Raw genomic sequence first — 23912 nt, 5'->3', positions numbered from 1 at the left:
AAAGTCCAAACATCCACAAGGCTGAGATGAATCCAAGTGAAAACAACCAAAAGATCTACATTAGAGAAAAACACCCACAAAATGAGTCTGAGTCAAGACACTCATTGGATGAGATAATAGAAAATGGAACCACAGTCTTTGCTGTAGTCATCCATGTTGTGATATTACATCGCTACTGCTTGACTGATCGATAACAGCGCTGGAGACCTGTGAAAGTTCCTGAAACTTATTTTAGCATCACAACATCATGAGCCTTCATGTGCAGGACATGCTCTTTGTCACTAAGTGAGCTTGTAGATATGAAGTCAGCTGTCGCTTCTTTGTTCAACTGGTTGGTTGGTTGATTTTTGAAGCCTTACCCAAAGTCGAGCTGAGGAATTTTAACGTAAACACACACACACACACACACACACACACACACACACACACACACACACACACACATGCAATCAAAAACAATTCACCCAGACTCCAGTACAGCATTAAAATATGAATCACTTCTGCCTGCATGTCATTCACACACACATACTCACACACACACACACAGATACACAGGCGGCACACAACACATTACAAGGCAAAATGCTAATGAACAGCAGAGGCTTAAAAATTCAATTAGCAGTCTGGCTGTGTGTGTGTGTGTGTGTGTGTGTGTGTGTGTGTAAAGATGACTGTAAACTGGGAATTAATTAGAAACACTGAACACTGAGATAGAGTGGGTGAGAGAGACTGAGAAAAGAAGAAACAGGAATAAAGAGAGACAGAAGGTGAGCAGAGTGAGAGAGTGATTATTATTATTACATTGATACAGATGGTTTATGCCATTGTTGATATTATTAACAACACCTGTACGTTCTAACAAGTCATCTGCTGTGAAGGTCTTTTTAGTTGCTTGGTTCTTGGAAGGATAAAAGTGCTATATACTATAAGTACTAAGTACTATATACATCTACAGTTTCACTGAAAGTTGGACAAAAAGCAGCAAGAAAACATCTGGAACAAACCACAAACACAGGCAGGCCAACACACCAAGATTTTTAGAAAGATAAGCTGCAAGAGTAACATTATGAAATTAATGCTAATGGTACTTGTTATATTGACTCTGAGGATTTTGATAATTCCCAATTGATGGGTGTTAGGAGGAGAGAGGTTCAGCCCACAGAAGCAGATAATAATCATTCCCATGGCAGAGATTCAGAGCAGGAGCATTCCCTAATCCCTCCACTGCCCTTGCCTGTTTGCTGTGATTTGCATGTTATTATCTGTTAGAGTTATTTTGCCTCATTTGTCTAATGAGGATGAAAACAACAGGGAGACAACAGCTACCATTGCCATAGAAATGGATGATATGTGTTTTTGTTTTTATGTTTTTGTTGTTTTGTTTTTTTAGAACGATGTGGAGGTTGCTGGTTTGACTCCTAAAATAGGAAGTTGCAGTGGCAGCATGCTGTTCAGGGTCAAGATCCGTCTTTTTCTTAATAGCATTAATAGCAATTCCTCCTCTCTTCTTCTCTCATCCAGATGGTATGACTCATTTCCCTTCCTCTCTGACTCTGCCTCTCTGCTGTTTCCCTTTAATTTTTCCTATTCTGTGTGATCAGAATTTCTCTGACTGAGCATCACTGTAAACTCTCTGCACTGTTACATTCATGAAGCTGTTCACTCTGTTTTATCTAATTCAGGCTCAGATCATTTCCAATTAAAAAGAAACATGTTGCCAATCTGATTAATAAAATAACAAGAAAAACTGCAACAGAAAGATACATTTGTGATAAAATTAGAGATTAAAGGTGAAATACTAAGATGTTGATGTGACAGTATTTACAAATCTACATGACATCAAATGTGACCAGCTATACAGAAAACTAAAAATAAGCTCCCTGGCTAAGGGAAGAATTTTTATTGGGGCCACAGAGAAGGGCATCACAGGAAGTTGAGCCATCCTGTGATGTTGTACGAATTTGTACTGCATGAATACTCCATGACATATATTCCCATGGTGCCAAAATACGTGGGGAACAGGCTCCCACAATGTAAACCAGTATACCAACCATAATAATATGGAACAGGGTTGACAATGGCCTCAAAATATTCTGGGATAAGCATCCAAGAATGAAATCCAAATCAATATGGTGTCCTCATAAGCAGCAAAAACTAGAGATTGTCTCTGTGTGTGTGTATGTATGTTTTTATTTATTTATTTATTTTTTGGTGCATGAGCAGCTGCAGGCAGCAGTGTGATCCACACAGGAACAGACAGCAGCAACTTATATAAGACACACAATCCAAATCCACATCAGTTTTCCCATCGCCTTCGATCTGTGTGATGTCACACCAGCTCAAGTCCCCTCCGCTGCAAAGATGCACAAACCTGCATTCAGCTGCAGCTCATCCTCACTCACAGATTCAATCTGAAGCTTTTCTAATGTTACAGAACAACAGAAAGAGAAAGTTTGCCTTTGTGTCAGAGTTAAAGTTTCCCTGGCTGTTTGTGTGCTAAGGTAAAACAGAGGGAAGAGAAACAGATTCAAAACAAAACAACAACAACACAAGCTGCGAGAAAAACATATACCACCAGACACCATACCGAATTTATTTTTCTCTCTCTCTCTTGCAGATGAAAAGCCTTCATAAAGATTCATATGCTGACAGAAATTTAGGGCTCTTGGGATTTGGAAACTTGTTCAAAATGGTACTTTAAATTTTAAATTACATCAGTAACAATAAGAAAATAAACATTGCTTGTCTGTCAAAAGTTTTTTTTTCACAAAGCACACAGCAAAATATTATTTTAAATGTGTTAGAAGACATAATGTGCTTATAAAATGTGCCTTTTCTTGAAATAAAAACAAAAAACAAAAAACTAAATTACTGCATAGGGGACAGTAAATTATCTTCTTATAGGCCCACTATTTGATCCAAAGCATGAGACAGCTGAAGGGTCGACATGCCAACTATATGCAGATGAGAAACTCTACTGCATCTCTTTCTGTCTCCCTGATTTCCAGTACTCTCTCTACTGGCTACTATTTTTATGGGCATGAAATACCCCAAAAAATAAAACAAAGAAACAACTGTGGACAACTGTCTGTCAGAAGAGAGAGAAAGGATGCTTTATGTTTACGAGAATAGCGTGGTGAGTTGTCTGTAGTCACTAGTTACCTAACTTTGCAGGATACTTTGGAAAACATCTTTGACTTACAGGAATAGTTTGTGTCAGTGTCAGTGTCAGTGGTCAGTCAATAGTCTGAATAGTCACTAATGAAATAGAATCAACAATGTTACTCAACAAACACAGTGTGTGTATCCTTGAGCTGTAACAAATGTGTTTGCTTCCTAATAAAACATTTGCAAAGACATTTTTAAAGTATTTTGAACCCAGTATTTACATACAGGTTCACTAGCTCGCAGTCTTTGCTGACACATTGGCATAATGTTTACCCAGTCATGAAAAAACAGCTTCATAGTGTTACTAGAGGTAGGGATGAAAACATAGCCTGGCTTTGTCCAAAGCAAAGAATTATGCCTACTAGCACCTGTAAAGCTCTCTAATTTGCTTCCTGTTTGTTGCCTATTTAATTCATACACAAACAGAAAGTAAGTAGAAAGTGGGGTATGTGTGTTCTGCTGTGACCTGTCTGACTTGCCTCTGTTTATTGTGTCTGTAAACTAGTTTCCCCTCTGGGGCTTAATAATGTATCTAATCCAATCATGATCTATGCACCTAGAAATATTGGTTGCCACCTGTCAGGAGTAGTGACTTCCTTGGACTCTTATTGTCACCATGAGTTTGGCAGGTAGGCAGCAGAGACACTGCACAGAAGGGTGAATAAACCATTGCCATCAGTACAATTTGCACTGTATGTAATGTTCCCCTTGACCCCCTAGAAAAATGGGCCTATGTGAACCCCTCCCAGGTAATCCTATCTCAAAGACCAGTGATCAGTGGACACTTACAGTTTCCCACAAATTTCTAAATGCTGTGTTACAAGGCTCCGATGAGGGTGGCAAGAATAACAGAATATCTTGAATATTCTGGCATGAAAATATTCTCATTAAACCTGTTTAAACTCAACTGTAAATCTCAGAGCAACATCAATACAGAGAAGAAAATAAACTTTATTGCGTTCCTGAAATTCCTGGAGACTCTAGTTAATCTGCCCAGAGGCCCTGGCAGCCATGTTGAAATTAAAACAGCCATGCATGAGCTTCAGATAATAAAATAACAAGTGTTTTCAGTGTGAGACCAGAGTGAGGCTGGCAGTCAGTAGGGTTGCATGTTTATGTAGCTACAGGCTGTTTGTTGTCGAAGTGGATCTGATCAGACAGGAAACGGCGTGCGTCCTAAACCCAGCAGGCTGGACACTGCCCGTTCACACTGTCCCTGTCTCTCTGTCTTTCCGTCTGACTTTCATCTTTCCTCCTGCTGTTTGGAGTCTAACTCTCTCTCTCTCACACATCAGCACCTGCTGTGTCTCACTTCTCTTCCTGTTCCATTTGTGTCTTTATTATTCTCTTCTTGTCGACCTGAAAAACCTTTACTGTCAGTTCACCTCTTCTTCTTCTTCTCCACCCCTGCTGCTGCTGTGTCTTTGGTTTCTAACGCACAAGCTCCATTAATAATAATCACAGCAGCACTGACTGCAGTTTTCATTTTTGTTTATATAGGTGTACAAATAGCTGGTTTAGCAATGATGATAGCAGCTGTACTAGTATTGTAGTAATCAAAGTAGTGGTGGTATTTACTGTGTGTTAAGATTCTGATAACAGTGTCATTGTTATACAGTACAGAATACAGTACTGTACATTAGAAAGTTCAGGTGACTTAGTACAGTACAGCACACAGAAAAACCAGATAACAGACAATTACTACCATCAGAGTTCATTTTCAACACTTGGAGAATGTGTCTCTATAGACCCACACTACAGCTCACTTCACTTCAGTGCAGAGTCCAGAGTAGTACAAGTTAGTTCAGTTCAGCACAGTTAAGTGCAGAACAATTGAGTGCAGTTATGTACAGTTCCGATGACTACTGTATGACTACTGTCCAGTTCAGGTCAGTGCAGTTTAGTACAGCACAAGTTAGTACAGTTCAGCACAGTAGTTCAGCATAGTACACTACAGTTCAGAGTTCAGTACAGTTGAATAAAGTGAGGACATTGCAGTAAAGAATGGTCCAATACAATTCACTACTGTTTAGATAAGTACAGTTCAGTAGCTGAGGACAGTACAGTTCAGTTCCCTTCACTTTAGTACAACCCAGTGCAGTACAACTCAATGAATGTTAGTACAGTACTGATCTAACCTGAACTGAGTGTTCTTCAGTTCCTGATCCACTTGTGTTGTTGTTGTTGTTGTTGCTGTTGTAATGGGTCAACCGTTTCCTGTTTGTTGTGTAGTTTTCAGTTTCCACTCTTACAACTGAAAGCGTGAAAAAGAAAAATGACTCCATGCAGGGAAATGGGAAGTTTTAGGCGACAACCAAAGAAACAATCAATAGAATATGTAGATCTATCAATAATCCACTTTTCTGTTTTGTCATAAACCCCTCCCCCTCCCATCTCGCTCCAGGTCCGCTGAAGGTGGTTGTCCCTACAGAGTCCGTCTCCTCATATCTTGGCGACACGGCCCTGCTGCGCTGTGAGGTCTCTGGTGACCCGACACCCGTCATCCGCTGGCAGAAAAATCGGGAGGACCTGGTGGTGACTCTTGACCCTGACTCCCGCCTGGCAGTGCTGCCATCAGGCTCGCTGCAGGTGAGCCGTGTCCAGCCGCCGGACTCAGCCACGTACCGCTGTCTGGCTGACAACCCCGGCAGCACCAGGACGGGGACAGACGCTGAGCTGCGAGTGCTCCCAGGTGACTGACAAACAGATGAAAAGTGATTTATTGTAAACACATGGCTGCTTGGTTTATTGATCCATTAGGTACCACATCTGTTTATGTGAGGTCCACATGTTTTCAGTCAATTTTTCAATAGGACTACCTGCCTTAAAGAGCTACTGAGCCAAATTAGTTTAGTCTACCTGTGAGATAAAACTATGAGTTTTGTTTTTTTGTGACATTTCTGCCTAATAAACCTAACTTGGAATTTGTGGTAAGAAAAGTGAAACACATCTATATATTATTTGTTTTATCAATCTTCAAAAGTGGACTGATTTAGATTTCCTGTCTTGTTATAATGAAGTACTGCATCAGCAGTTTTACTTAATAGTGAGTTATACTTTTCCTGGAGTCATCATTTTGTCAGGTAGTAATTTCTGTTCATTTCCTCACAGACACTGCATGTCTGATTTTAAAATGAAATGTGATGTAATGAATATATATAGTGTAAAATATGAATTTAATAATGTGTCTGTGGGCTGAGAGGAAGCAGCTTCTCCTGCAGGGAGTCTGTCAGCAGCTGATGGTCTGCACACTCCACACCGACCAATTATACGAGTCCACACACCAGCCACTTCATCACTGAGATTACAGCTGAGGTTGGCTCACTCTCCTCCTGGTTAAACACCACTTTGACTTAGGCTCATGAAGTGCTCCTGTGCTGGTTCCCAGCAGGGTGTCCCTGGAGCCCGGGCATCGACCTTCAGTGGGATAATCACATGTACTTTGCATTTCAAACTTCCCCTCCTGCTTTTCATTCCAACCCCACACACAAACACACACATGCACACACACAAATACACAGGCACAGGCACACACACACACACAACTGAAAATGCTTTAACAGGTTCTCAGCAGCTAATCCTCATCTGACCAAGCAGCCTGAAGGCAAAATTTAGAACAAAAGCTCAGAGGAGTCAAATTTCAATCATTGTACAACCACCAATACTGCACAATAGGGATGCCACAGTAAATTTTCCCACTAGGTAATAAACTCATGACAGCATCAGTGTTATAATTACAACAGACTCAAGAAAAGATGTGTCAGCTCAACATGATATGCGTGTGGATTGTAAGTGTTACCTCCAGATGCTGCAATCTTCATTGCCTTCAAGTTTGCAGATTTCCTCAGTAATGGCATCAGGTTCCTTTTTGGCACTGGTTTTAAATCCAATACATTTCCAAATAGGCGCTTTTGCTTTTGGCTTTGACACCAACCAACTCTGCTCGTCTTGTCAGTCGACTCTCCCCCCATCACATGATTAGACTGCACTACTTTGTGATGTCACTCTGCCCTGCTGCTGCCACTTTCAGTTTATAATTGTAGCTTCCGACTAAGCATTAATAGCTACCACTGATATGCAAATGCTATTTTATGCCTATAAAAAGAATGAAAAAACAGAAAGTTATTTAATTGGTTTGTGCCTGAACACCATTAAAAACCAGTAGCACCTACTACAGCGGAAAAAAACTCCAGTAAGTTCATATAGTAAGTGGAAAGAATAGTAAAATTAAGATAATGTTAATATATTAATACACTTAGAAATGAAAAAAACAAAGGACTTAATGATTTTCACTTCATTAAATGTTGTTAAATGGCCACTGTATTTATTTTTTTTCTTTTCCCACCGTGTTAACAGTTTCCAGTTTAATACTTTTCTTTTTTCCTGCTGATCTATATGAACTTTTAATGGATGAGATGGATTAAGCTTTAATGATTTTGACTCCATTAAGATTTGATTAACTTTGACTTTATAAAGTTTTTATTAGATGGAGTCATCACGGGGACTCAGAGGTCAAAAGGTCAGAGATTATCAGGTGGAACCCTTTCATTCTCATGTGTCGTCTCTAGATAATGCTGTGTGACCTATTTTCTGCTCTGTTCCTGTCTGGATAAACCAATCAGATTAATCACCAGAGATAAGACGTAAAGCTCCAGTGTACTTATGTACATTTACAACCAGTATAATAATCAGTTTTCATAGGTGTGTTCCAACACTGTTGTGTTGGTCAGTTTTACAACATTTAGCAAATTGTGATGAGCTCATTTCTGTCCGTTGGGGCTCCTTAAGGTTTGGATGGATGTGACACACTCTCTCTCATCAGTACAAAAAACGAGTAACTGGTTCTTTTCAGTGACAAACATCCAGTCACAGAGTTCAAAGAAATACTTTTTGCGGAAGTATTTATTTCTTGAATTGGATGAGTGATTGATACCATTCATCCAACTCACTCTTTATGATAAATATGAAGCTAGTGCCAGCAGTCTGGATCTTTTCAGAGGTATCAAAGTCCACCTACCAGCACCTCTAAAGCTCACTGAGTAACATGCTATATCTTATTTAATCTGTACAAAACACAAAGTATAAAAACATCATGATACTTGGGGTTATGTACTGCAGTATGGCTGGGTTCACCCTTTTCACATCTGTTCTCATGTGCTCATTATGTACAATGGAGCGGTTTTTGGATGTGGTTGTTCCTCTCTTCCTCTCTTCCTCCATACAGGCTGTGAAGAGTTCCCTATTTACCTTGATTCTAATGCAAGAGATGAGGAACAAACTCTGTAGTTCTGTAGCTCTAAACTTTCACTGAAATATGAGGCATTTGCACCATACTGTGTGGCCACTATGTACAGGAGCAATGACCAAAAACTGATTGTTTGCTGAGTGTTTTGAAATAAGCTTGAAAAAACGTGAAACTGTCTTCTGCTCAACATTATAGGAGATTACACTTCAGAAACTTCAGAAAACATTCAGCAGTTTACATCGGTTCACTTTCAGATTCAGGATCAGTTTAGGTTGAATCCACTAACCATGGCATCATGATTTGCCACAGACAGGACTCTAAATGTGAACTCCTGTGTCTGGTGTTACAATCGCGCACTTTCTACATCTGCCATGCCACCCCATGTGCAGCTTCATTTGTTCAAAAGAAACATTGCCCGTGAACCTAATCCAGCCAGAGATTATGTTTCCTACAAAACACATTTGCTGTTGCAGGTAGATTAAATGGAAACAGAATTTCTAGGAGTCGGGGTTGTAGAAAAACGAGGCAAGATAAAGCATAAATTGCTTGTTGTTCTGTCTTTGGAATAGAGAGTGTGTATTGGGTGCATCATTGTGATGCAAGCGGTGTCGATGTGTCATCCGATTTGCTGACAGCCACCTTAAGCAGCGTGTCCATGAAAACATTAAAGATGTCACGATGTCGTTCAGTGATTATCTCTGTGATCCCCCACTCTTTTTCTTCTTCTTTAACTCATCTCTGTAACCAACAAAATCTGCTGTGTGGACATTTCCCTTGCTTCTCCCTTCGTCTGTGTCTTCACCACTTAGGTTTGTGCTGATGATCTTGTTTTCTGTATCAGTTTCTTTTATATTCATGTCCTTAATCCTTAGGTTTACACCTTTACATCATGTCGACTGTGTCTTTGTGTGTGTGTGTGCATGTGTGGGGGGCTTGTTTTCATGGTCTTGGTGGGGTGTTAGATTTTCAGTGTTGGAGTTGAAAGTAAAAATATAGAGTCATTTCAACTCTTGTTAAAATCTAATTCAACTACAAGATAGTTTTTCTTCAGAAAGTATGCAGATTAGCATTTCCGCTATCACGTTTACACACATAGTGCCACATTGCCATTGTGTGTGACCTGTGCTATTGAGGACTACTGTCCATTGTTAGGACAATGTTACTATAAAACCAGTGCTGTCAATATGTAGTGTGACAGAAAATATATTTTTGCTTGAAATCCAAACATATTTTGTATGGTCCTGTTTTGTTTCCCTCTTTCATTGCAGTAAGGAATAATATTATGTAGTGTAACGGGGTGGATATGGAGATTATAAATTGATTCCCTATAAATTATCTCCTTATGATGTTTTTAAAACCAGTGCAGTGGTTAGCACTATCGCCTCACAGCAAGCAGTTCAAGCCCCAGTTCGGGCCCCAGGCATTTTTGTGTGGAGTTTGCATGTTCTCCCTGTTCTCTCTCTGTTCTCTCCAGGTACTCCAGCTTCCTCCCACAGTCCAAACTCATGCAGGTTAACTGGTGACTCTAAGTTGCCTATAGGTGTGAATGAGAGTGTGAATGGGTGTTAGTTTGGATCTCTATGTGTTCCAGATCAACCTCTACTAAAGCAGTTAAATATTGGATTTCAATTTATTACATTCTACTCTACAGTGTTAATATGGCAGTAACTATTCAATGTTACTAAAGAATATATGGATAGTGTTAACTTTGGACACTACACACTAGTGTTGTATAAATTCAACACTGACCTGTGTTGACTGGTGTTCAATTTTAACTATTGGGAGACTTGCAGCAGCTCTGTCATAGTGTGAAGTATTTAACACTTTCAAAAGAGTAGTTTTAACTCTATGTAGTATGGACCAATATAAACACTTCCAAAGTGTTGAATTTAACTTGATAGGTGTTGAATAAACACTGCTGATTTTGCTGTGTTGAATGCCCACTAACCCAGGGATATCTGTGTCACAGTTGCTTTGTGACACTTAAGACTTGGTTTCATGGTTCAGGTTACAATTAGGTGAAGGTTGGGATGGGGGTTAAGGTTAAGGCATTAATTTGGGATGGTAAAGGGCAAGGGAATGCCTTATGTCAATGAGTGTCCCCATGGGGATAGTGAAACAAAACCGTGTGTGTGTGTGTCAGTGCCATGGGGTGTGTTGATGTAACTTCTTCTCTCGTGAAGGAAATTGTCTCGTCCCTCTTTGAGAACTTTTTAGCCCTTGGGCCAACCTGAGGGCGAACACAACCTGACCCACTGCAGGAGTGTGTGTGTGTGTGTGTGTGTATATGTCCTCAGGCTTTTTGTAAGATGAGATCTGATAGAAAATCTGTGTCTGAAAACATGAAAGTTTTGGCCTATGTCAGCTTTTGCAAGCGCCAAAACTCACAATCATCTATGTCAGTATATTAAAGACAGTGTGACAACATGCAGTCTGCCAGTCAGAGGAGTAACTGCTACATCAGTCTTGAAGTCAAGATCATTTCTCTGCAGTGTATTCACATACTTTCAGAGACTTTGTGAGGTTTCTCCAGATTCCTCATTGGGTCTTCTCACACAAATAAACTACAATACTGCCACACTCATCTCTTACGCCAAAAACACCACCCTGACACCACCCATGGGCCAGTTATTAAATATAAACTTTATATTTCTGTTAAATGGACCAACAGATCTTAAATGGTAAATGGACTGTACTTATGTAGCGCTTTTCTAGTCTTTTTGACCACTCAAAGCGCTTCACACTACAGATCACATTCACCCCATTCACACACATTCATACAGCACTTCTTCTATACAATGTGCTTTCTAACAGACACACGCATTCACACACACATCGGAGGCAATTTGGGGTTCAGTATCTTGCCCAAGGATACTTCGGCATGCAGACTAGAGGAGCCGGAAATCGAACCACCGACCTTCTGATTGGTGGGCGACTGCTCTACCTCCTGAGCCACAGCCGCCCCAATTTTAATAAACTACATGCTAATTAAATTAATAGAAGAGAGAAACCAGGTGTTTTCATTTATGAATTATTTATTATACTGAAAGCACACAGTGAGGCTGGGGATCTTGATTGTTGTAGGTACAGTCTCGTTTACAGTCAGTTCACAGCATAAAGAAAGCTGGAAATCAGTGTGAATTTAATAACTGTCTGTTGGGGTTACTCTTCACTAGGTAGACAAGAAAGGGAAAAAACATTGAAGCCTGGCACATTTGCATCTGTCAGAGTCGAACAGAAGTGTATCTGTGCCATAGCATGCAATAATATTGTAGGCAATAGCACACTTCTGACTTTGTGGCAGCAGCTTGGAGAAGATTCTTCCCTGTTTCAACATGACAGTGTGACAGTTGAGTTGTGGTGCTGAAGAACTTGAATGGCCTGCACAGAATCCTGACCTCACCCCCATCCAGCACCTTTGGTATGAGCTGGAATGTCATTTACGCCTTATTACCTAACATTAGCGTTGGACCTCACTAATGCTGCTGTGGCTGAATGGGAGCAAATCACTTCAGAAAGGCTGTGAAATCTTAAAGCCAGTTCTGAACACTGCAGGCTGTTAAAACAGTAGAGCAAGGCCCATAGTTTTGGAATAACAGCTTCAGTCAACACTAATGGCCAGAAGGATCAGGTGTCCACATACATTTTTCTGTGTAGTGTAACTCAGAATATGGACCATGTTTCAGCTTTTCACTCCCTCCTCTCTGTTTTGCTTTCTCTCTCAGAACCTGGGGTGACCAGGAACCTCCAGTTCCTCCAGCGTCCATCCAGAGTAATGGCTTTGCTGGGAACGGACGCCATTCTGGAATGTTCTGCCTCTGGATACCCGACTCCAAGCATCCAGTGGAGGAGAGGAGAGGAACTGATCCAGAGCTGGTGCGTCTGATTTAGTGTTCAAAAAGACTGGGTTTATATTACACATTGGCCTAAGTTAAACCATATTTACTTTTATTTCTTGTCAACAAATCCCATGTGCAGAGTCAAACCATCCCTGCATTTATCAAGAGCTCTGTTGTTGTCAGTAAACCATACTGTTGCACTGGATGACAGGTTCCTTCATAACCATGAAAATACACACTATAGTTTATTTAGTCAGTTTTAAATAGTGACATGCTGCTAGAAATACTCACAGAGCAAAGAATGTGGATTAATCCACCACTGAAAATAGGCCCTAAAAATGCACTACTTATAAAATATTTGTTCTTAGTTTTTAAAGATTTCTGTAGATCATCAGTAGGAGCCAGTGTGCTCGAGGCGTGCAGAGTAAGGAAGATGCACTGACACCATGTTAGTTTTTGTCTTTTCCAAGGATTTCAATGGCAAAATATGAAATTAACCAGACTTATCCTTTATCAACAACTTAAAGAAAAAATACCTAACTACCTTACTCTCCTTGTCACTGTAGGAATAAGAAGTACTCCTTGCTGGCGGGCAGTAATCTGATCATCAGGAGTGTCACTGACGACGACTCTGGCAGCTACAGCTGTACAGCCACCAATAAGAACCACAACATCACTGCGCACACAGAGCTCAGCGTTCTGGGTAAGAAATAACCTGTTTTTTTTTTTTTTTTTTGTGTCATCTTCAGAAAGATGACACAAAATGAAGAGAGGAGATGACACACTTGATGTTGCAATTACATGGTTAACATTCTAAAACTCCTTCAAACACTTTTATACCTCTAGCAGGGGTCTTACTCTGTTCAAACCTCACACAGGTCCTCACATATGCAGGGATACAAGAACACACACACACACACACACACACACACACACACACACTTTCACATGCTCACTGTTGTGTGGCGAAAAAAGAATGAAGCCATGTCACTTCTCAAAGCTCCCAAAGGAAGAAATAAAAAAAAAAAAACCTGACTGGAAACTGTTAACAGCCTCCCCAAAAACAATAAAAATAAATAAAGTAGAATAAAAAAAACTGTCCATATCGCTCCACTGACAAAAACCACCCTGTCTGCAGACACTCTCAGGGACAGAGAATCACATCCAGAATCAAATGCAGTCATGAAATATAAAATCGCAGCCGTCTGTTTGCTTCAGGAGGTTTTCATAAATAAAATATGTTTGTATTCATTGTCTGACTGCTCCTCAGCTGCTTGCGGATTCACATTGAAGCTGCTCATGCATTCAGACATTTGAGCAGCATCTGATTGTTGGTACGGTTAGAAGCAAACACCATAAAATATATTTTTGCTGTAATCTTATTGGATTTGCAAAACTTTTCAAAATTTTATAAGAGAAAGATTATCTTAAATATTAAGACTTCTTCTTCTACTGTTATGTTACTTTTATTTATCCAAAAAAAAAAAAACACCAAAAAAGCAACACATGTAGATTTATGCAGGGATGATACTTACATGTCTCTTCTGACCCAGAGGAAAGATCAGATCTCTTGTGGGAGTCCTCTGTGTTGGCATCCAAACTGTGTTGGAGGAATAGTCTCATTCAAATAAATAAGGGAGCTTCATTTTCTCACTCAAGGCTAAAGTCTATCTGAGCATGGCCTAATTCTCATGCTCTATGTGCCCTAAAATCAGCCAAGAAAACTTTTCTTGGCTAACACTGAGTAACGCTCTCTGAAATGTATTCAGTTCTCTAAGTAATACATTCACGGTCATTTGTGCTCGTAATGCTGGTTTAATAGCAAATCTAACAATGATGCATCTTTTTTCTTCGAGCAGAGAGTTAACATCAAACAGAAGCAGCTGTTGTTTGTTTGACTCTCAGGAGAAAATCTGCAAATTAACCTTCGGGTGTTTTCAGTCTCCTTCCAGCTGGGCCTCACTGCTTGTCTCTGTTCTTTCATGTCTTTGTCTCAGCGTTCCCTCTGAGTCTGTCTCTGTGTTCACATCACATTCGTATTCTGTTTACTCTCTGCTCTCACCAGTCACTGCCTGCAAACATCACATGATGTTAACAATAAACAAGACGTCACATCTGGGATCTGATCATAAAGTGTTGTATTCTGACATGTAAACATACTGCCATGGTTCCCAAAAAATATGTATTGCTCTTTTAGAGCATCTTGGATGTTTCTCAAAAGTACTCTAACCTAAAACACCCTGAGGGAGCGTACTAAAATGATTTGGGACTTAATAATATTTTCCATTTAAAAGAAAGAAAAGCTTTCCCCATTACTATTTATTTCTTCTTTGAACCCTGTCCTTGACTGAAATTAACAAAAACACACGGGTCCAAATAATAAAAATAATTAAACAGTAATGAGTTGGTACAACTTGTCTCACTACTAATACTTAAAACAGACCAACAATAAGGAATCTCAGGAGCATTGATTTAAACCAGAATATGTCAAAACCACTGACAGGTGAAGTGAATAACATTGATCCTCTCAGTATAATACCATGTTCTGCTGCGAACGTTTGAGCCCAGATGTTACTTTGACATGTACCACCCACCTAAACATTGTTGTAGAGTATAAACAGTCATTTCACTTTGGATTTCTGGAGTGAGTTGGCAACATTTGATATTGAATTTGTATTATAGGCTAACTTTATGTGACACATAGATGTATAATTAGGTTTCCTCACTGACAATTAAATCTCAGGAATGAAATCTGGGGTTAGAAAAAATAAGTCAGACTACTTTGTCTTCTGACAATAGAAAAGTTACAGTACCATCCTCCTTTTATTGATCTCTCTTAGAATTTTGACTAAAAATGTTTAAAATCAGGAAGTAGCACAAACAAAAACAACAACAACAAAATGTGCATTAAAAACATGCAAAGACAGGAAAGAATTAAGTGCAACACACATTTGTGTAATCTAGTGACACATCATTTCACTCCCGATAGCACACATCAGACATTCGACAGGCTGCGCTTTTCTGCTGAGACTTGACACAGGGAAAAATGGACAGTTAATTGTCTTACCAAGATGACACATGTCCAGGCGGCCTGGATGTGCAAGGCATACATAAAACACAGGAGCTCAGGTTTTTTGTCCTTTATCCACCCTCATAATCTGTCCTCCCATACATCTCTCAATACATTAAACAAACATTACATTTTCTACTAAACATCAAACTCAGTTAGTATCTATCCAGAGTGAGCAGTGTGTTCTTTGGCTTCCCACAGAGAGGAACTGACAAGACCCAAATCACCAGCCTTTTTCCTAAACTGTGACTACAGAAAAGAAAGAAAAGATGGTAAAAAAGGGATGCAAGGAAGAAAAACACAAAATAAGAAAGACAGGAGGAAAAGAAAGGAGGAAAATAAAGGAGGAAAAAAATCAATTACAAGAAATCCAAAATTCAAAGCTGATGTGAAGCTGACGTGCTCAGGATGATCCCTCTGAGTAATTTCAACATTTATGATAAACACATGGAGGCTGATGCAGTAGATTTTCTCCACATTGCATATTTTAATCTGTTTTTCTGTCATCTCTTCCCTTTAAATGGTCTTTGATAATACATTTCAGAGCTGAAGGAGATGAGGATTTAAACTGAGATTTTCTTATCAAGACGAGCCTGCAGCTATCTGTGAATACATTCTTGGTTTATTTATTCATCCCTCCATCCGTCTGCCTTTTATCTCTCTCTCTCAAATTAAATATATTTGATATACTTACATGCTACGTTTTCACACTTTCCCTGCATATTTATGGACTTTTGTGCAGGGATTAGAGACATACAGACACACGTGTAGAGGAAATGCTAAAAGTTTCCGTACTGTCAATGTCACACTCACCACTCTGCTACTCTGGTTTCTCATTTTATACTGTCATAAATATATATTTTTTTCACTTTACTAATTATTTCCAATAACATCTATTTTTCCATTTTTCAGTCATTGTAAGGGTACTGTCAATTGAGCTTGACACTTCCTGCTTAGTTATTTCACATTAAAAGCCTTACAAAATCTCAAAGAGCATGGCACCTCCTTTTTCTGGTGGGCTTTTAATGCAACACATCTGCAGCTGGTATTAAGTGGAGGCAAATAGAAATAAGGAGTGAATGAAAAAAGGACTTGTGTAAAATGAGAAACTGTGAGGTCTATCCAATCAGATTTCAGCCCTGTGTTGCCAAGTTAACAGAAATCTGTCCTGGGCCCTTTAGAATCAACAGTGAAGGCCCCGGTACTGGTCAGGGCTAACAAACCGCATCTATAGCTACTAGTGCAAGCTAAAACATGTTAGTATAGATTTAACAGCTGTTTTCAACCCACAATGGCTGGACGACAAGGAAGAGTTCAATGACTCTGTTGTAGAGGTTATCTGTGAGTCTCAGTTCCAACAATAAATCCTAAATCCTTCTGTCACTATGGAGGCTGAAAGTCGAGTCTGCCCACTCGTATTTCTTGCACAAGTTGTAATTGGCTTTAGGGCTGAGAATGTCCGCTCGACAGAAGCAGTTTTTTTATTTGTCTACAAATAATCAGCAGTTTCGGTGAGTAAAATTTTTTCACCTATAGTTATTGTTTATGTTTTCGCCATTTTATGAGTTAATATTGCTGCTTCTGCTGGAGATGATGTGTGTGGCTCAGCTGTGGCTGCAGTGTTTGGAGCCCTGTTGAATTGTGTTAATTGTTTTTTTATTTATTCTGGCTACATGACAAGCCTGTGTTTCTGTATATAGTTGATAGTTTCTATAGCTGTGACATCATAATGATGGTATTAAGAGGTGGGTTAATTCAGGTAGGACACCAGCGAAAGCCACCACTGGAAAGGCGAAATTCAAAAAGCCAAAAACTGAGCCTTTTCATACGTTTTCTAGATTCATTACAAACATCACTCCTCTGTGGTGGAGTTTCATTTTTACCTAGTTTCTTTTTTCTTTACATACATAAATTCAAACCTCCTATTGCAGTGATCACCCTCCTTTAACCTGCAGCACTGCCTTTTGATTACATGCTGTATATATTTATTTTACTTGTTCATAAACTCATTTTTATCTCCGCATTAGTTTTAAGGATTTTGGGATTAAATCCCACTATTCATTCCCTCTGTGTTAGTTATGTTAGAGGGAAATGGTCTACTAAGGTCATGCAAAAAGGGTTCAGCAGTATTTATCACCAGTCAGTGTTTTAGTATTACACATAAAAAACTCATACAAGCCCCATGGATAAAATGAAAAATGAAATTTAATGGAAACTGGCTGCAGACGTGACAAGCTGACTTCTCCACTGTCTGTCCTGAATTTGCATTAAACTAATAAAGAAGTGCTAATATGCCCCATTACACTTTGTTTTTCCAAACGGAGGCAGTTAGAAAACTGATGAATATCCACAGCATAGTGATGTATGGAGATGTGTGTGTTCTGACTCCACAGGGCAGTGACCATGATTAGATGATTAGGATAACGAATGTTTGTGTTGTTTCCCATAATAATGAGTGCAGCCTGGCTCGTTAGCTGGTTCCTGTTAGCAGCTTAATGAAAGCAATGAGAAACAGACCAACACTGCAGCTATCAGTCATTTTCACTGTGCTGCTGTCAGCACAGCCTGCTGAGGTTAGCACTGGTGGTAATGGAAAACAAATTAATACAGGGTGAACGGGAGACCATCCCATAACCCTAACACCCAGTCCTGTAACCAACATGTTGATGATTTTTTTCAGTTACATCAGTAAGGCGGATGATGTCACAGGGCAACACAGCTTGTGACATTTTGCTTTCAACAGATATAAACATAATTTGAACAGTGATTTCAAATCCTCCAAAGAGGTAAAATTGTTTGCATAATGTTGGGAGCATGTTTGTTCATTTGTGTCGGCACACCTGTTTTTTATTAGCTGTTGTTTGCTTGGCACCTCTGCCCGCTCCTGATGATGGTTTCAAAGTGAAATCGAAAGCTTTAATAAACTGACGCCATGCCTCTTTACTGTACAAGATGTACTGGTGTCATAATGTTGGTACGTCATTACAGTGGTTATAGCATTGTGATAAGGGTGTTACTGTTTTGTTTTAAGGGTTTTATAGATTTGATAAAATGGTGTTATAGTGCTGTTTTAGTGTTTTTACAATGCTTTTGTGGTATTATGATGTTCTGATGTTATAGTATAACATGCATATAATAATAAGAGTAAAATAACTTTGGAAAGGACAGATGCATGGTGTCGGTTCATTCCAGCTCTGATTACTCTGATTCTGATTACAATGATGTTATGTTAAGGGTAATATAATGTTTTTATGGCATGGTGTTCTTACAGTATGGGCTGGTTTATGGTCTCTCAGGACTGGTTCACAAACTGTCCGACCAGGTCCAAAATCAGAGTTATTCATAGTTTTTCCAAATTATTTCAGACGGTCTCTCCTTGATATTTATGGTGTTGCACTCAGTTGTACTCATGAGAAGTGACATAAATGACAAAAGAGATCTAGAGAGGTATGTTACATCCCTGGCTCCCACCTCGACACAGCTGGTCAATCACAGTGTGAAATAGGTTTGAATGTCACCTCCTCAGTTTTGAAAAGTTACAGAAATGAACAGGCACACTCTCCCTTCCTTATCTGACATTGGAAAGGTGTTAGGGGAAGCAACAGCTGATATGACCTGCATCTGCAATGTTTTTAACTTTTGGGGCTAAAAATTAGAAGCTGCTACCTGAATGGTTTGTGTGGTGCTTCGCTAGAAAGAAAAAGTGACTTAGAGTCACAAGTTAGTGTGTTTTGTCTCAGAACTCAGAGTCACTTGCCCCGGTGCAAACATATACGTTCACATTCACACATACACTAATTTTCCCTCACATATGCAATGGAGTGCTCACACTGTGGAGCTGGCTGGCTTTTGTAAAGGAGAGCAGCACTGCAACACAGGCAGGCTGAGGCTGACATAACACAGTAGAGTACAGTAAAGAAAGGAGATCACATTCGATCTGCTTAATTTTAGCCGATATAGATCTTGGGGTTCTTAGGGGTGTTTGTGTCCTCCAGAGTATCAAATTTAACAGTTTTAAAGGGTAACTACACCCTAGACGCCACTCTCCCAGCATATTTTAAAAATGAAACAGAAGAGTGAAGGATCAACAACTACAGGAGGCAACTGTGTGTACTGTGGAAGGCCAGGGGATAGGGAGAAGCTGACTGACAACCACTAAGTGTAGCATGAACATAGATCTGAAAACCAGCCATAAGAAGCTACTGCCAGGTGGAAACTTCAAATCCAAGCACAGGTACAAGCAAATTTGTTAGGAAAAAATCCCCTGTATTAACATTTAATGCCAATTAGAATCTATGTGATCAGGTGTATAGTGTAAAATAATTATTAAGCGTTTTGTTGATCTTTGGAGACTCATCCTCTGTTGCAGGAGACTAACCTAAAATTAGTCCGTTGTGTGACACAACCACATCTTCACTGAAACTTTACGTGTTCGTATTTAAAATAAACAGTGGTTTGATGTTAATTGAAATTGCTAATGCAGCTAAAAATTTACTGCAGTCAACCAGACACACACTCACTCACACATGTACTCAGACCTATTCACAGCAGTAAACACAGATCGGTTTAGTCTCTGTGGTTTGCGGTGATTGTCTCACTTTTGCTGTGGAATCATGAAGTCCCTCTCCAGCAAAGACGGCATACACACAATAACACACACACCCTCATGGTTGTGGCCTGCGGGGCTCCTCTCCTGATTAATTACAGGCTCTGTGAATTACTGTGGGTGTTTTAGAAAACATTTAACAAGCTGCCAAACTCCCCCGCTGATCCACCGGCAGGCCTGCTGCCGCGGGCCCAAAAAGGCTGAGCAGCTGACTGAAAGACATGAAAGAGAGGGAGGAGAGAGAGAGAGAGGCGGTGGGGTCTCAGACCTCCTGTAGAGAGAAGTTGTCACTAATACATATGGAGTATTTAAGTCCATCAGTATGTCCACAAGTCCAGCCAAGACTAGGACTAGTTTTCACCTGGTCAAAATAAATAAACTGCCAAAACTGCTCCTCGCAGATATTTTGGAGTTCTTCCTCTGGGACTTCATATTGGATAAAAACACAGTTTCCTGGAAGCAACGTTTTAATACAAAAATAACTTCAATTTAATTTGAAGCATCAGGGGAAGGTGGAGGAGGAACCAGAATAATAAATATCTCTTAAATCTAACTGCTGTCTTAAGTAGGTTAATTTGGCAGTAAACACATCAGTAATAATAATAGTAATATAAAGCATATCCTAAAAGTTAGGGCTATATTAGCTCACTTTAAAGTAATGATTCTACCAGATGAAATTCAGCACAGATATAGATCCAGAGACTGCTAGAGCACAGATGGATCTGTTTGAGCTTAACTGGGACATACTGATTTCATATTTCAGCTTTCAGTATATCACTGGTGCTGTGCAGCATAATGAATGACGTTAACTCATGATCTAGTATGATCTAGCATTGAAGCCTGCCACACCCCTTGACAAAAGAGAAGTGCACACAAAATGGCCAGAACATCTTCTAAGCCTGACATACAATTGAAATGAACTTTAAACTGGATCTCCTCCTATAACTACCTATGGCCTGGTTAGTTCTTAGCCATAGGTAAATAGCATCAGCAGGTCCATAGATACAGTAGCATGTCAGTGAAACCAGTTACCTCAGTCAGACAATGCACACTTCATGAGAGCCCAGTCTCTGTCAAATCAATCTAACACGTCTCTTTTTATTTTTAATCTTAACTTTCTACCAACTCCAGTGCAGGTTCACAAAAGGTGCAGTCAGCTGCTGCATGTTGTGGTAAATGTGCATGATGTAACGCTGCTGTAGACCTTATATAGCAGCTTAAACAATTACAGTAGAATTCTATCCCCAAATCTGTCTTGCTTTCTCAGTACCCCACCCTGTCCTCACTTAATAAGCATTTTTGTCTGGTGCTACAGATTACAGCACCGCAGACTCTTCAGTCACATATGTTCAGACTCTTTAATGTTATAATGTTGTAATCTTAGTCTGTCCAGTGTCCCGCTGCTGTTCATTTCTTTCTACGTGATCGCAGGTTTTTAATCCGCTTGCTGAGTTGACCTCGCCGATGAATCAAATCAACCTGACCCGTCTTTGTTTCTTAAGCTTTGTAATCCAGGATTTGAACTCAATCACAGGGAGGAAAAAGAAAAGGACTTAACATGACCTCTCAGTGGCCTGGCCCTGACAAGTCTGACCTGGCTGTTTATTACGCATCATGGTCTGTTTAAAAATCAGCAAGTGATTATCAGAAATGACTGACCTCATCTGACCTTGTGGAGAGATGTCTTCGTCAGCTTGTCTCAGAGAGAAGAAACAACTCATAAAAGTGAAAAGTGTGAGGTGATCAGTTAGAGACATCTGTTCATTCTCACCATCTGTTGTTGTCTCTCTCAGTGATACAGATGTTTGGGTGATTGTGATGATTCTTGGGAGATTCTTGCTCCTACTAACTGGTCAAATGGTCGTCCATTTCCTTTTTGTTTGCCATCCGTAATCCTACCATCTGTGTGTTTTTTGTTGTTGTGGTTGGAAGTTATTGGTGAACTGAAGGTCATATTGATTTATTCTTCAGTTTTTGTGCAATTTGGCATTCTATAAACTGATCTGAAGTGAAATCGTGACTCTCTCCCTCTTTCTTTCCTCGCCTCAAACACTCAAACCATCCAGTTTAAGGCTGCAGTTTGTGCCTACACTCAGCAGCTTGTTTTACCTTTGACCTTGTGCTGCTCTCTCTCAGTCTGTGTTGGTTTCTTCCTTGCCATGACGTCAGTTTGTCAGCGTCTTCCTCCCTCCTTCCACCTATTTGTCTGCAGCAATTACTTTCGCGGCGGTTTCACCCGTGTATCTGGACAGACAGCTCCGGCTGGGACGGACAGGTGAGGTTGGCCTTGTTTGTCTCGGCCTGGCTGCATCTCTCAGCGGGAACGCGACTGTACAGATCTGACAGGATTTGGGTCAGGGCTGTTGGACAGCAAAAGACCGGCTGAACTAATTAGATGTTGTAAATATCCTCTGTGTCATCCCGCCACAATGACCACCCCCGCTGCCCATTAAACTGCTGCCATGACAACCAGCTGGAAGTCTGTCGTCCTGCTGTGAGCTGCAGCTGAGGAAGAAATCCCCAAAATGCACAACTGTCCCTCACTTCTGTGTGGCAGAGGATGATCAGCCATACAAGGTTTATCAGCATTAAAAACAGCAGGAACAGTGGTGGAGGTAGCAAATGCACAGCCCATGTAATGTCACAGATACAAATAAAAGCTGGTTGCTAAGAAAACATTGGGATTTACCTGCATCACCTGCATGTGTATGGAATCCTCTTTGAAATGTTCTCCTGTAGGGTAGCACCCCGTGTTTATAGATACAATTCCCTAGTTTAGTTGGAACTCTAAACAGTTTGTTTCTTTATCCTGGAGCACAGTCTGGTTAATGCAGAATGTCCTTTGCGGTCACAAAAATCAAGACTAATTAGGCTACTATATCCATATTTACTGAACCTTTCATAGTGCCAACACATGCTGCTTTTCACTAGTCTTCAGTATAACATGCTCTGCTGTCTACAGAGATATAATTTACAAATGTAAAGAGAGTTTGATCATGATTATTTCACATCTTCTTTCTTACTCACTTTTCTGACAGCGTTAATGCCCTACTGACTGATAAACCCTACCCACAGGGTTTATCAGTCTGTTCTGAAAATGACTCTGTGTACTTGTGTTTTTGGATAGAGCTAACAAAATACTGACAGTTTAGTTATCTTGGCACCATCAATACAGTTTTATTACCATTCAGGTTTGTTTTGCTCTCACTCAGTGGTTGTGTCAAAATAAATGTTTCTGTAAAAAAAAATAATAAGTGCACAGAGAGATAGATCAGCAGCTCTGCATTTGATTCCTGCAATGAAACATCTTCTGTCTGTTTTGAAATGAATCTGTTCAGTCTGACTCTGCTGAGACATGAAGGCAGCACAGTGCCTCAGTTTAATAGTCACTTGTTTGTTTTCAGTGTCAGTTTTCACACTGTCAATTTTCACTGATGAGGAGAAAACTTTTCCTGGTTTCCTCCACTGCAGAAAACTGAATAAGCTGGTTTTAGGCAATTGGCAGGTGATGGAAAGTAACTCAATGCATTTATTCAGGTACTCTACTTAAAGTGCAGATAAACAGGTTGTCTGAAGTCACTGTTAACCTTTTCTGTAAACCAGACCAGGATCTTTCCCTAACCTTAACCAAGTGCTGTGAGTCAAAACATAACCATAAAAAGTCTAATGTTGTAGTTGCTACAAGTGGATATTGTAGAGCAAGTTTAGCAATTTTACTGATATGTTCAGTATCAACACATTTGCCACTTGCATGTAGAGTAACAGAATATCCTCATCACGTTAATAGAAAATGTCATCTGGTTGCAGTTGGCTTTCATATTTGATGCATTTGTTGTACACACACACACACACATATATATATATATAGTCGTTGCTTTTTCAGGACTGTGCACTTCTGAGGTAAAGGTGAACTGTCCTTTTATTGTATCTCCAAACACAAGGCTGCCATTCTGCTACATTTAAACAATGGAATGTTGCATGTTT

General features: G+C 39.9%; 1 protein-coding gene across 1 annotated transcript in view; it reads left to right on the top strand.

Annotated features, from left to right (window-relative positions):
- dcc (DCC netrin 1 receptor) overlaps window positions 1-23912 on the top strand; it is a 239746-nt gene that overhangs the window by 67911 nt on the left and 147923 nt on the right. The window contains 3 exon segments of the mRNA XM_051072616.1: window positions 5573-5860; window positions 12139-12289; window positions 12819-12955. Coding sequence (XP_050928573.1) covers window positions 5573-5860; window positions 12139-12289; window positions 12819-12955 — 576 coding nt within the window.

The sequence above is a fragment of the Lates calcarifer genome, linkage group LG9, assembly GCF_001640805.2.
Source record: "Lates calcarifer isolate ASB-BC8 linkage group LG9, TLL_Latcal_v3, whole genome shotgun sequence".
Taxonomy (NCBI): Eukaryota; Metazoa; Chordata; class Actinopteri; family Centropomidae; genus Lates; species Lates calcarifer.
Note: the sequence above shows the minus strand (reverse complement) of the source record. Positions and strands in the feature narration are given on the sequence as shown.